At 40.8% G+C, this 14687-nt stretch overlaps 1 protein-coding gene across 6 annotated transcripts in view; it reads right to left on the reverse strand.

Annotated features, from left to right (window-relative positions):
- Positions 1-5464: 5464 nt before the first annotated feature.
- The window catches only part of LOC115162942 (cell surface glycoprotein MUC18), a 52310-nt gene continuing 43087 nt past the window's right edge, over positions 5465-14687 (reverse strand). For 3 of the 6 annotated variants that reach the window (XM_029714478.1, XM_029714477.1, XM_029714475.1), the window contains exons 10-17: positions 12890-13031; positions 12562-12692; positions 12082-12220; positions 11801-11836; positions 10462-10551; positions 9316-9442; positions 8793-8898; positions 5465-8481 (exon numbers count right to left, since the gene is read on the reverse strand). In XM_029714478.1, the coding sequence (XP_029570338.1) occupies positions 8452-8481; positions 8793-8898; positions 9316-9442; positions 10462-10551; positions 11801-11836; positions 12082-12220; positions 12562-12692; positions 12890-13031 (801 nt within the window). In that variant the 3' untranslated portion in view covers positions 5465-8451. Of the gene's footprint in view, positions 8487-8792; positions 8899-9315; positions 9443-10461; positions 10552-11800; positions 11837-12081; positions 12221-12561; positions 12693-12889; positions 13032-14687 lie in introns of all 6 variants that reach the window. The other 3 variants (XM_029714476.1, XM_029714479.1, XM_029714481.1) reach the window with 3 other exon arrangements.

Consider the following 14687-nt stretch of genomic DNA (forward strand, 5'->3'; position numbering starts at 1 on the left):
GGATTGATGGATTCTAATAAAGGCCCAGTACTGGGGCCAAGATTCTATGATACATTGAAAACCGCTCAGACACGAGGAGAGCTTCGTCCGAGACGTACGCCGAAGCTGTTCAGCGTTGTGAGAAAAATAATGTGTCATCGATTACTTTAATAATATATTATTATTATGATCATTATTGTTATTATTAATTCAGAAGTGCTTTACTGCTGCTACTATTGTTAGTGCTATACAATTAAGCCTTAAATGTACATTTGTGAATATTGTTTAACCTGTCTTTTTTTTAAAGTGACAGTATCTCATTTGTGTTCTTTATTTGGTGACGTAGCATACTTGAAAATGCAAGCAGCTTGGGTTGTGCAATTCGAGCTGACTTCAGTCGTTTTCCCATTTTTTAGGATAGTGTTGGACTGGACAGCCTTTAGCGGAATTACGATGACACAGTAAATGGCCCGGTCAGCATATTGACCTAAGTGGTAGCATCAGCAAAACAAACAGTGTGATTGATGAAAAGTAACAGTGTCATAACTCATTCAGAAATCTGTATTGTAGATGCCTCCACTTTTAAAGGGGAGTCTAATCTAATCTAGATTACAATTGTTGCGAGCTTTGTCATTTAAGGATTGACTTAATTGCACAGCTGCAAAAAGCCCAGTAGCTTAGTGAACAAGAACATGTTGAGACGCACACCCAGAACATTGACGAGTTGCAGCCCCCCAAAAAAAGAAAAGGGGGGGGGGGGGGAGGGGAGTTGCACATTCTATATAACTCTTGTTTATTTTCGTAAACCTTTTCGGTCACACAGTGACGGGGTTCTAAAGAGTGTATGACTTTCTTTTTCCTATAGAGATATTACAACCAGTGTTTTGGGTCAACGCAACAGCAGGGTTTGTGGACCAGTTGGGAATGTGGACATTTTTCTCTGTTTTTCGATTGTTAAACACTCCCTGGTTGAAGGAGGACTAAATTACTGAAACGTTCCCAAAATTCCCAGGTTTCCCAGAAATCCCAGTTGGAGGATTCCCAAGTTTTAAGATACCCTCCCTGCTTTTACCTCCTGATTCCAGGAACAATTTTGCAATCCTATCTGTAACTCAGGAATACCGTATGTACCCTAACCAGACAAGTGACTTCACATGGACTGTTCCGACTCGTCTTGACTCTGAGTTGGCAACGAATTGTTAAACTCACCAATGCACTCATTGAATTACAGTAGGTGCATCTTGTTCCTGTATGTCTACATGATAGGTCTTCATTCACTTTGAGTTTTCCTGTGTTTTCAGATTCAGTGGTTATAGGGCCTTCAGAGTTTGAACGCAACCCACAAACCTCTGTTTAGGGAGTCCATACCGATGAATATCCGAATATCCACACGTATTGAATTTACGAAAGAAGCCTATTACTAATTGTCACTGTAACTTGCGCATAATTATGTGCTGACTTCTATTACATTGTTGGTTAAAATGTAAACATCTCACTGGCTCACATTCCTAGATTTTTCTCTCCGGGACCGGTACTATTGAGATACATTGGCTTCACCCCTAAATGTGGAGAAGCTCTGTTAATGGGATTGCCGCCACGGGCTGTAGAATCATCGTATAGGCTAGCTTCTCAAATGTATCTCACGGTCTCCAGACTGGAAGAGGTTTGTGGTGTCTTTTTTGTTTCTTTTTCTTCTGTTCCTAGTTGCCTTGAGGGAAACGGTGAAGTAACTTTTGAATGCACCACGTTCAATAGGGATTGTGAGGTTTCAGAATGGAATCACTTATCCTTTAATCTGGATTACTGTACTGATTCTTGTCTATGTATGAACATGTATGTATGTATGTATGTATGTATGTATGTATGTATGTATGTATGTACATTGCCTTCAGAAAGTATTCATACCCCTTGACTTATTCCACATTTTGTTGTTACAGCCTGAATTCAAAATGGATTACATGTATTTCTTGTTCTCACCGATCTACACACAATACCCCATAATGGCAAAGTGAAAGTGCTTAAAAATGTATTGAAAATTAAATGCAGAAATATCTCATTTACATAAGAATTCACACCCCTGAGTCAATACATGTTAGAATCGCCTTTGGCAGTGATTACAGCTGTGAGTCTTTCTGGGTAAGTCTCTAAGAGCTTTGCATTCCTGGATTGTACAATATTTGCACATTCTTTTTTTCGTTTCTATTCTTCAAGCTCTGTTAAGTTGGTTGTTGATCATTGCTAGACAACCATTTTCAAGTCTTGCCATAGATTTTCAAGCTGATTTAAGTCAAAACTGTAACTCGGCTACCCAGGAACATTCACTGTCTTCTTGGTAAGCAACTTCAGTGTAGATTTGGCCTTGTGTTTTAGGTTATTGTCCTGCTGAAAAGTGAATTCATCTCCTGGTGTCTGGCGGAAAGCAAACTAAACCAGGTTTTCCTCAAGGATTTTGCCTGTACTTAGCTCCGTTACGTTTATTTTTTATCCTGAAAACTCCCCAGTCCTTAACGATTACAAGCATACCCATAACATGATGCAGCCACCACTTAGCTTGAAAATATGGAGAGTTGTACTCAGTAATGTGTTGTACTGGATTTGCCCCAAATATAACACTTTGTATTCAGGACAAAAAATGATTTTTGGTGATTTTACTTTAGTGCCTTGTTGCAAACAGGAGGCATGTTTTGGAATATGTTTTATTCTGCACAGTCTTCCTTCTTTTCACTCTGTCAATGAGTTAGTATTGTGGAGCAACTACAATGTTGTTGATCCATCCTCAGTTCCTCCTATACAGCCATTAAACTCTCAAACTGTTTTAAAGTCTCATGTTGAAATCACTGAGCGGGTTCCTTCCTCTCCGTCAACTGAGTTAGGAAGGACACCTGTATCTTTGTAATGACTGGGTGTATGGATACACTATCCAAAATGTAATTTATAACTTCACCATGCTCAAAGGGAAGTTGAATGTCAGCTTTTATTTTTACCCATCTACCAATAGGTGCTCTTCTTCGCAAAGCATTGGAAAACCTTCTGGGTCTTTGTGGTTGAATCTGTCTTTGAAATTCACTGCTCAACTTAGGGACCTTGCAGATAATTGTATGTCTGGGGTACAGAGATGAGGTAGTCATTCAAAAATCATGTTAAACACTTATTGCACACAGAATGAGTCAATGCAATTTGTGACTTAAGCACATTTTTACTCCTGAACTTATTTAGGTTTGCCATAACAAAAGGGTTGAATACTTATTGACTCAAGACGATTCAGCTTTTCATTTTTTATGAATTTGTAAAAATGTAGAAAAATATTTTCCACTTTGACATTATGGGGTATTGTATGTAGGCCAGTGACAATCTACATTTAACTTCAGGCTGTAACACAACAACAAAATGTGGATAAAGTCAAATGGTGTGAACTTTCTGAAGGCACTGTAAGTGTATTTTGGCTTTTTCTGCATACTATACCAATTTGTGCTACGATACTGTCACTTTAAAAATGAAGTGTATACTTACTGATTTTAAAATAATGTGCGGAAATTGCTATGTTTTATTTTATTTAGCATTCCTGTATATGTCAGAATTCTATTTTGTATTTTTCCCCCCAACGTTTTTTTGTTTACTTTTGTGAATAATTCTGTGAGCAGTGCCATATGTTTAGAAGTGTCGGTAATGTCCTACTGATGACTAGAATAAGGCATTGTATGACGAGAGAACGTGGTTTCAACCCTTAGGTCTCAGATAGTCCAGTGTTCTCCTTACAGTTCCTATATGCCCTCTCTGCCTATTGGATGGCGTCACCACGTTACACACCAAACCTCCTTTTCTCAATTGGAATTGTTCAACTTTTTACCAGAAGAGGGAGCTGTCTGTCCACATTGCAATGTTTCTCTTCAACAGTCAAGGCGTTTTAACTTTTTGATGTTTTTTAATGCTCATATCACTTTGGAAGTATGCACAGTGCTGTACTGTTTATTAAATGAAAATAGTAAGACGTCTTGTCTCGGGTCTCTGTTTAACGGTACTTATGCATTGCTCAAGGACTGTGTTCAGCTCTCTGCTCTGGTTCACACCTGTGCCGCAGCAAAATATTTTCTTCATCCGTCTAGTTTTTAAATCCCCATGTTTTATACATAACATGTTATTGACTGCTGATTGTGCCCCAGGCTTGGGCTTTTGGAAGACACTTGTCCAATCCCAAATCAGGCCCTTGACCCTATGTACCTTGAGAAGTAATATGGTAATTGCTCCTGAGACCTCCGTAAGTGCATAGGGGTTATGGGTGGATTTGGGATTGGGGAAGTGTCCACCTCTCTCTCGCTGCCTTACTGCTTCAGCTTTTCTCACTACCAAGTGTGAACTGCCATCAGTGCCACCACGTCCGCTTTGGTTTAAAACATCTGTCTGTAAGTCAATGCATGTGGATTGTCTGATTACGGGGCCTTTCAGAGTCCATTGTTCTTTGTTATGCATTTTCCATTATAAACCTATTTATTAATTTAATGCTTTACTGCTCCTCCAAAACTTCATAAAATCATGTTTTTTTTCTGGAATTTGAAGCATTTTTTCATGTCTTGAAAAATATATATATATACATTGCTATGCTGCATTTATTTTGTCCATAATCATTTATCCTGTTTTTTTTTATTTCTGCTATTTATCCATTATCATAGACATCCATCAATTTGATGCAATCCTGTCTTGTCACTTGAATCACAAAGAAAAGACCAACTAGGGTTATGTCCTGATTCTCCACCCTTCTCCCGAGTCCAGAAACATGCAGTCGCGGATTTAACAATGGTGGAAACTACCTCAAACGCTTACACTCAATGCATTTAAATCCATGACGGGCAGTGTGCACTCTGCACATGCACGCTTTGGGAGAAGGGTGGAAAATCGGAAACCTTGGACTATAGTTTCTACACTGAACTTGAACATGACTCAATTATCCACATTGGGGCGCGGTTGTCCTCCATTGAATCTCCCAGTGATAAGCGGATGCTCTGCCAGTCCACCTTCCTGTCCAACTACAACAATCATCCCCGCAGTGATCACTAAGGGACGATCGAGGTCTTACTTGCTTACTTGTCATTTGTGCCTTTTATCTGAATCTTAAGTAAAACTCCTTGGTAAGAATTGTTAGCACCATTTTAGTGTTCTTAAGAAAGGTCTAAGATCCTTTATGAATATAGACCCAGTACAACCAACTCACTCCTGTTCCCCCTCATCTTGGTATCAATTAAAAATGGGATAATTATCTAAATATATTCTAGTACTCTTGGGAAGCAACGTGGGGAAACATGGGAGATGACCAAAACACTGCCTCAGCTATTGTAGTACAGTATACATTCCTGTCTTCTCTTCCACCGGTGTTTATATTTGGAGTACATACTATACAGTATTCTTTCTATCAATGGATGGCTAGTCCTGTCAAAAATGGAAAGCGGAAGGTCGTCATGATGTACAATCTTTTCAGGCTTAAGGACACACGTTTTTCATTTTAACAGTCATTTTTATTTGGCATTTACTTAATACAAATAAATTGCAAACAAAAGGAATCCATTCACCTGTCCTGAAGTTAATCTGTCTTTGCAACTCAGATATTACAAATCTATTTTTTTTTTAAATAATCAAAATTAACACTGATAGTTCTTGTCCAAAATATTAACAAACAATTCTTTAGGGGGAGATATTGAAGGGTGTAAGTAAAAAGAACCAAACATACATTTTACCTCATACTATCAAAGATCGATGATTGTCATACTTTTCTCCTCTGACTGAACATATGATTGGGAGGACCATGAGTAAATAAAAATGGTGGCCCTAATGATTGATGCAGACTTAAGCAAACCAGCTTTTAACCTGTAGTGTCATGAGAGGAAATTCTGGGGTATGTGTTTTAACATGGCCATGACCGAGCTCTTCGGCTCTTACTTGTGATTAAGAAAGCTCAAGCTAAGGAGTGTATTGTTATCAAGTCATTCTCCTGTAGAAATGGTAGCAGTCTGACCAACAGATAAAATGGATTCTTGCCATTTTGTTTGTAGAATGAAAACCACTAGGTATGTGTATGTACATATATCTATACAGTATACACATATACGCATAACATTTCAGAGGAGTTCAGAGTTGAACATTTTAGTCCCTGTTCAGATGACTTTCATATAGTGTAAATATGAGATTATTTACTTTCAGCATCAAGCCATCAAGGGAAATGTAGTATTCTTTCTAACAAAGATATCTACATATGTCCGGATGTTGTGTATCCCTGGAAATAATCAGAATTCATATAAATGTTACAGTTTTGAAAACATAGCTTGTCCAAAAAAAGTGGTGTCTTGGCACAACTTACAAGTTGAGCTACCTACACATTTCTTTACTGAATTAAATATGACCACTACCTTTTCAAAAACAATATCTATCTTTATCCTGTTACCTCATATCTCAGTGATAATGCCTTGCATTAAGCCTGGGAAGAAAACACAACACAACTTTGCTCAACTTGGCATTTCCTCAACTTACCCAATGGCCAACATTTTGACTTTATTAGCCCACACAGCTACAAGGAGGCACTTTCATGGTATGTTTAGGAATTCATATTGAAGCTTATAGAGACCTCAACCAATGTATAAAACAATCTTAAAATTATATACTTTGGTTTAGATACATGAAACCTCTAACATAAATTCATTTGACTTGGTGAAAATCTGTTTTTTGGACCTAACTTGCTTACCACTTTTGACATGTGGTTTCTTCCTTCACAGACTTCATGAAATGATGACCTCTTCCTAAATATTTGGTCAAATTATTAATTTTGTGAATGGTTTCCTAGAAACAAGGGTGGCTCAACTTACCCCTCTCCCCTAGGTCAAAGAGCCATTTTACCTTCACTTTCATAAAAAAACTAGCTGACATTTCACTCGCATTACACACGCAAACACTCCTTCACCCAACTTAAACCAGAGATTCACAGACAAAACATGACAAAAAAATCATAAACAAAACAAAATCAGTGCACTTGACATTCACGAATAACGACAAAACAAGTGTGAAAGAAAGTTAGCTATACTGCTAGCTGTGATTTGTAGAATAAGAGGCTGAATGTATAAGGCAGACAGAAGTTTACGAACAGAAACTGGAAACATAGCGTGATTCTAACCTCTTATTTACAAAGAGTACAAGAACTATGGAAGAAGAAAAAGTAACCAATGACACTTTGGCTTCATCGGAGCTCTGCTATTGGCTATTGTAGTACAAAATAACCCAATCCTGAACAGATAGGAATGGGGACCCCTTATCCATGGATATTTCACCACATATCCTTCCTTCCACGAAGAAATCACTGATTTGACCTGATTGGATAGGCCTTCACCTATCCAAGTCATGTCAGCTCATTGATTACTCCAATGAAGGAAAGAAGAAAGGATGTATTCCAACATATTCAAACAGGGCCCATCTCTCAAAAGATAACAGAGGATGAGATAAGGCCTTACATGTTCATTCACAAAGCCAAAAACAAAGGGAAAATACGTCTAAGATTAGTTTCAGTGGTAAGTAAAAGCTACAACAACAAAAAAATACAAATAAACTAAAACGGAATCATGACCCATACTGGAGTCCATTTTGAGAACATAGCTCTAAAGGTTGGATGTTGGTTTACATGGGTAGATGAAGCAGGCTGTATACATGTAGACATGGTTGGTAAGACCGTCATTATGCACCCATGGCCCCATGGTTTCAGTGTACTTCCTACAAAGTAGGAAGTGAATGCAGCCAATCACACGCAGAACAACAGCAGGTGGACCTCTAGAGTAAAGCTAGCTCTGGTCCAGGGCGTTAGTTCACGTTCCTCCACTATGCTGCCGAGGAACGCGCACTAACGCCCTGGACAAGAGCTAGTGCAAAGCCTACACAAGACGTCCCTCCATCAAAAAGCAACAAACCCAAAACAACTCCTAGCCATGTCTTTTTAAAAGGTTTGTCTCAGGGTATTTTAAATAAAGAATATATACATAATATAATACTCTTCATGAAGAGCAGTTCCAGGCTGTTCTTCAGTGATTGGTTGCCCGAGTTGGCATTTCGATTAAGGAAAATATATAACAAACAGCCCCTCTTATTTTATGCTCTAACTGGATTTTATGGGTGCAAAGAATAACCACATTCATTAAAATTGCTAGGCTGATCCCAGATCTGTATGTGCTTAGGCCAGCATCTCTGTCCTGTTCTTCGTTATGCATAGGAAAAACATGATAAAGTATGAAATAGCATGACTTAAGAGAACATAGCCACGTCTTTTGTTAGCCACTGCCATGCTAAAGAACTACGAATCTGGGATCAGGTTAGAGAACTGCAGCACATATCAGATGAGTTCTCCTGGAAGTTGTAGGCTATGAGGCATCAAAGGATCCATCCCACCCTGAGAGAGTGAACTGGACTGGGAGCAGCTGCAGCAGTCGCCCCCTCACACACCTACGCTCACTTCTGCACGTACATATACTTATCACCCTTTACTCCAGAGGACAAACACACACACACACACACACACACACACACACACACACACACACACACACACACACACACACACACACACACACACACACACACACACACACACACACACACACACACACAATGTGTAAATGTGCTAATGGACTGTATCATAGGACAGCTGGTAAGGAACATTCAACACCAACACATTACATTGTATTAACCACTAAAGTTCAGATACTAAAAAATACAATTTTAACTACAATTTTGATGAGTAGTTGTACAATTTATAAGGATGGTAAAAAATAGCCAGTGTCCATAGTTACCTGGTCACTAGGAGGTTTCTTGTCTCCGTTGACACTTAAAAGCACGGCCTCCTCTGTGTTGTCACTCTTCATCTCCACCACTATGCCGCCCTTATTCGGTTTGGTACTAGAAGGACAGCTCGTAATCACCAGCATGATCAATATATTACCCTTTTCACACTACTACGAGCTGGCCTGTTTATGCCTCCACCATAGTTGCCATACTAAAAAGGACAAGAAACTATCCCAGCCACCACAGTACGGTTCGGGTTAGCACGATAGTGTGAAAAGGGTATCTGATAGCAACTATAATGACACATCAGGTAAAATCATGGAGAAATAAAAAAGGTGAGCTATTGTAGAGATATCGTCTGAGGCATATCCAACAAATTAAGCGCTCTGATTAAAAAAAAAACTTTCCCCAAAATGCACAGCTCTTCCAGCAATCCTGGTTGGAGGATTCCTGGAAAACCTGGGAATTTTGAGAATGCTTCTGGAATTTTGCAAACCTTAAATAAATAAAAAATGTGTAAAACACACTTACAGATCCTGCTTGCCCGAACGCCCACATGGGAGCTTGCCCTTCTTGTACAGGAAGTACAGCACACTGCCAAGGATAGCCAGCAGGAGAATACAGATGATGATGACAGCTATGATCACACCGCTGCCCTCTTGTGGGACAAAGAAGAAGAGGCGGAACCACGGGTCATTTCCTGTCCGGTAATTGCTTTACGATAACATCGTCCTCTTAAGGAGTTTCTGATGATGCTTGTGCTGTGTGTGTGTGCGTGTGTGCGTGCGTGCGTGCACGCGGTCGCTTGCATCATTCAGAGACAACAGCATGCACAGTTGGTGGTGGTGATGAACAGGTGTACAGTCTCTGAACCAGGTTGTTCATCATGGAAGAAATTCTTAATTGAGGACTAAAGATCAGTCAGAAGGAACACTTTCCAGAGTTGTGCTGCTTGGTTTCTCTGTCAGAGAATACCAGCCAGAACTACAGTAGGAGGTAGCAGGACAAAGGGAGAGAGAAAAAGTGAAGGAAGGTAAAGAGGCGGATGGGTGCACTTGGGGATGGACCTCCCCTGGAGGAAGGATGCAGATGTAGATGGATGGATCCATCATCAAGGGAGAGAATGGGTGATACCACTCCATTCTCAGGAGGGGGGGTTGTACTCAAAATGCTCAATGTGCAAATTGAACTTTTCAGCCTGGTTTAACTTAGTTTTTTCTGATTATGTTTCCGATGATTCATGAAGCATCATACAGAGAAAATATACAAATGATAACATTGTAACTAACAATGTATGATGATAAAAATGTTTAAAAAAATCTAGATTTCATAATATTCCACTTTATCATTTATAAGTATCTCTCCATATAGATAAATACGGTACATTTCCACACAGTATTACAAAGTCACAAACAGAGAGATCCTATTCAATTATGAATTATTCCATATGTCACAGGTGTTGCCTCCTGAGTAGTGAGTACAAAGCCCTCCCCTGCATAGAGAACGAGGTTCCTGTGTTGAGAAAGAGAGAGTGTGCAGGTTGTGGAGGGTGATGGTGGTGGTGGGGGGGTTCAGTCTAGGCAGTGTGAGCTGGGTGGAGCGAGGGGTGGGCAGGGCAGCCTTCTAAGCGCATTAGGTGGGTGGCAGCATCAACACCCAGGATCAGAAGTCACAAACCTTTCTTGACTCTCTTCGGAGGAGTTACTGGGGTTACTGTTGTTACTGTCACTGGAGCTACCACTGTTACTGGAACTAATGGAGTTGTTACTGGACAAACCACATGGACACAGTTATCACCATAATACAGCAGGCTCTACGGCAACCTAACACTGTTAACCATTGCGCAACAACCGCCTTGTCTACTTAGCATAGCCCTAATCACTTAGCTCCGTGTTACACACACAGATAGGCAGGAGACATGAACCAGGAAAGGCTCTGCACTCCCCCCCCCCCCCCCCCCCCCAAAAAAAATGTCCTAATCATTTCCAGGAGCGGCAGCGCTGGCTATTTAATCCAATTTTGTCTGCAAATAAAACAACAAACAGGATTTTCCCTCAGAGGGACGTAGGCAAAAGATTTCCTGGCATGACGTGAGCGGTCCGCTGAGGTAATGGGAGTCAGGAGACTGTGTTGAGGGCACTTTACCATCAGCGCACGGCTACAGTTTCAGCCTCGATCCTGATCTGTTTGCAAACAAGACAGCTATAGGCTATCTTTATGCACTAGGGCGATATGCAGCCATTTAGTGAACATAGTCCGAAATAGGACGACAGCGTAGTAAGAGTTCTATGGCTTGGTTTCCTGGACCCAGATTGAGCCTAATCCTGGACTAAAAAGCGTGCTCAATGACAGCCCAGAATCTCCAATGAAATAGATTTTTAGTCCAGCTCAGGACAAGGTTTAATCTATCCGTGTCTGGGAAGCCGGGCCATGAGGATTTAATTTAATCGAACATCTAATTATGATAGTTATCAAAGAACAGATCAGGATATGTTCGTATTATATGACGGCGCAACATATGGAAAAGAAACAGCTCTCGCACACCAATATGTCAATAAAAGGTTTCTCAACCATGACCGTCCTCATCAGTAGAAACCTTAGTGCAGCCATAAAGACCATTTAATTATGGGTTTTAATTCAGATTTTGGTCATTTCTAAAAGCACCTGTCGCGTTTTTTTTCTTTTCTTTAAAAAAAAAATCTGCCTGACTCACATAGAAAGCTAAACTAGACCATAAACCGTTCAAACACAATATTGGGAAAATATGATTGAGCATAGGCTGCACGCTTGATTGATAAAGTTCCTTGTTGCAACACCATGGTCATTTTTATTGCATTCGCGCTGCGCAGGTGATCAGATCGCACAAATGCTTGGCAAATGTTAAACACCCCATTGACGTGATATAGTGATCTTCTGGAATGTGCAGCGTGACCGCAATAAAGACAACATGGAACGCAACCAATGCCATAGCAGTGATGACAGCGAGTGTTATCTACTGAAAGAGTGGTACACTTACCTGAAGTACTGGGAGCTGACGAGGTCGTTTGGACAACTGAAAACAGGCAAAGGGAGAGTGACACTCTACTGTTAGCACACTGAGTTTGAGGGAAACTAAGAGAAGCTTTACTAAAGATGATTTGAAGCTCAGGTTCAAGTTTTCTGTTATGTGGCCATGAATTAAATCCTTCGGTCGTTAGTATATTCTGCCTGTTGATTTTCTCTTAACAGTCAAACCGGACGAGTTGACATAAAATAGACACGAGATGACAAGTAAGAAAGTGGACAGACAGAACTTACTGGCTTTGAGGTTGAAGGAGATGGAGACTGTGCCATGGTCGTTGGAGGCGTTGCAGTAGGCTGTGATGTCAGAGGTCACCTTGACGCTCACCACACTGAGAACCTCGTCCTCTGTCTCTCTTTGGGACACCTTCAGGATCTAGCACAAACAGGGAAATAAAGCACAGATAAGACCAGAAACCGAACAGCGGGTATGTCCCAAATGTCATCCTATGGGCCCCCGGTCAAAAGCAGTGCACTACAATGGGAAAAGACGGTCATTTGAGAAGATCAATAAACATTATTGACAAATGTAGAGATGTCAGTTAAGAAAGGAATGTTGAACGTGAGTTGCTTTGTCTATTAACATTGTTACAGGAAATGACCCAGGTAGCCAGGATTGGAACAGATCTGTGCATAAATAGATCAAAAGCTAGTCATCCCAGAGAAGCCCTCAGAGAAGCCCTCTTTTCCTGCTGGCCTGTCTGTCTTTCTGTCTACCTGTGATTCGTCAGAGGAGCTCCAGGTGATAACAGGGGTTGGGTATCCTCTAGCGTGGCAGCTCAGCTTCTGGGGCTTCTCTGGGCTCACCTCCTGGACTGGGTCTGCTGACTTCTTGATCTCTGGGCGCCCTACATGGGAGAGGAGGGGGGTTAGTTGTGTGTGTGTGTGTGTGTGTGTGTGTGTGTGTGTGTGTGTGTGTGTGTGTGTGTGTGTGTGTGTGTGTGTGTGTGTGTGTGTGTGTGTGTGTGTGTGTGTGTGTGTGTGTGTGTGTGTGTGTGTGTGTATATATATATGTGTGTGTGTGTGTTTGTGTTTGTGGGCTCACCCTGTACGAAGACACGTAAAGAGCCAGTGGTCTCCAGTCCTTCCAGTGAAGGCACCTTCACCACACACACGTACGTCCCCGCCATGTCAAACACAGCGTCCTTCAGGGTCAGTGTGTGGCCCTCTGCAACTTTCTTTCCTTTCTAGACACACACACACACATCTAAATCAAATCAAACTTTATTTGTCACATGCGCAATGAAATAATTACTTACAAGCCCTTAACCAACAATTCAGCTCAAGAAATAAACTGAAGTAAATAATAATAAAAAGTAACACAATAAAATAACAATAACGAGGATATATACAGGAGGTACCGGTACCGAGTCAATGTGCGGGGGTACGGGTTAGTCGAGGTAATTTGTACATGTAGGTAGGGGTAAAGTGACTATGCATAGATAATAAATAGTGAGTACCAGCAGTGTAAAAACAAATGGGGGGGTCAATGTTCAGTTGAGGTCGGAAGTTTACATAGACCTTAGCCAAAGACATTTAAACTCTGTTTTTCACAATTTCTGACATTTAATCCTAGTAAAAAATCATTGTCTTAGGTCAGTTAGGATCACCACTTTATTTTAAGAATGTGAAATGTCAGAATAATAGTGGAGAGGGATTTATTTCAGCTTTTATTTCTTTCATCACATTCCCAGTGGGTCAGAAGTTTACATACACTCAATTAGTATTTGGTAGCATTGCCTTTAAATTGTTTAACTTGGGTCAAACATTTTGGGTAGCCTTCCACAAGCTTACCACAATAAGTTGGGTGAATTTTGGCCCATTCCTCCTGACAGAGCTGGTGTAACTGAGTCAGGTTGGTAGGCCACCTTGCTCGCACACGCTTTTTCAGTTCTGCCCACAAATGTTCTATAGGATTGAGGTCAGGGCTTTGTGATGGCCACTCCAATACCTTGACTTTGTTGTCCTTAAGCCAATTTGCCACATCTTTGGAAGTATGCTTGGGGTCATTGTCCATTTGGAAGACCCATTTGCGACCAAGCTTTAACTTTCTGACTGATATCTTGAGATGTTGCTTCAATATATCCACAAAATTTTACTTCCTCATGATGCCATCTATTTTGTGAAGTGCACCAGTCCATCCTGCAGCAAAGGACCCCCACAACATGATGTTGCCACCCCGTGCTTCACGGTTGGGATTGCGTTCTTCGACTTGCAAGCCTCCCCCTTTTTCCTCCAAACATAATGGTCATTATGGCCAAACAGTTCTATTTTTGTTTCATCAGACCAGAGGACATTTCTCAAAACTCTTCGTCCCCATGTGCAGATGCAAACCGTAGTCTGGCTTTTTTATGGCGGTTATGGAGCAGTGGCTTCTTCCTTGCTGAGCGGACTTTCAGGTTATGTCGATATAGGACTCGTTTTGCTGTAGATATAGATACTTTTGTACCTGTTTCCTCCAGCATCTTCACAAGGTCCTTTGCTGTTGTTCTGGGATTGATTTGCACTTTTCGCAACAAAGTACATTCATCTCTAGGAGACAGAACGCGTCTCCTTCCTGAGCGGTATGACGGCTGCATGGTCCCATGGTGTTAATACTTGCATACTATTGTTTGTACAGGTGAATGTGGTACCTTCAGGCGTTTGGAAATTGCTCCCAAGGATGAACCAGACTTGTGGAGGTCTACAATTTGTTTTCTGAGGTCTTGGCTGATTTCTTTTGATTTTCCCATGATGTCAAGCAAAGGCACTGAGTTTAAAGGTAGGCCTTGAAATACATACACAGGTTCACCTCCAATTGACTGAAATTATGTCAATTAGACTAACAGAAGCTTCTAAAGCCA

This window comes from Salmo trutta, chromosome 26, assembly GCF_901001165.1.
Source record: "Salmo trutta chromosome 26, fSalTru1.1, whole genome shotgun sequence".
Taxonomy (NCBI): domain Eukaryota; kingdom Metazoa; phylum Chordata; class Actinopteri; order Salmoniformes; family Salmonidae; genus Salmo; species Salmo trutta.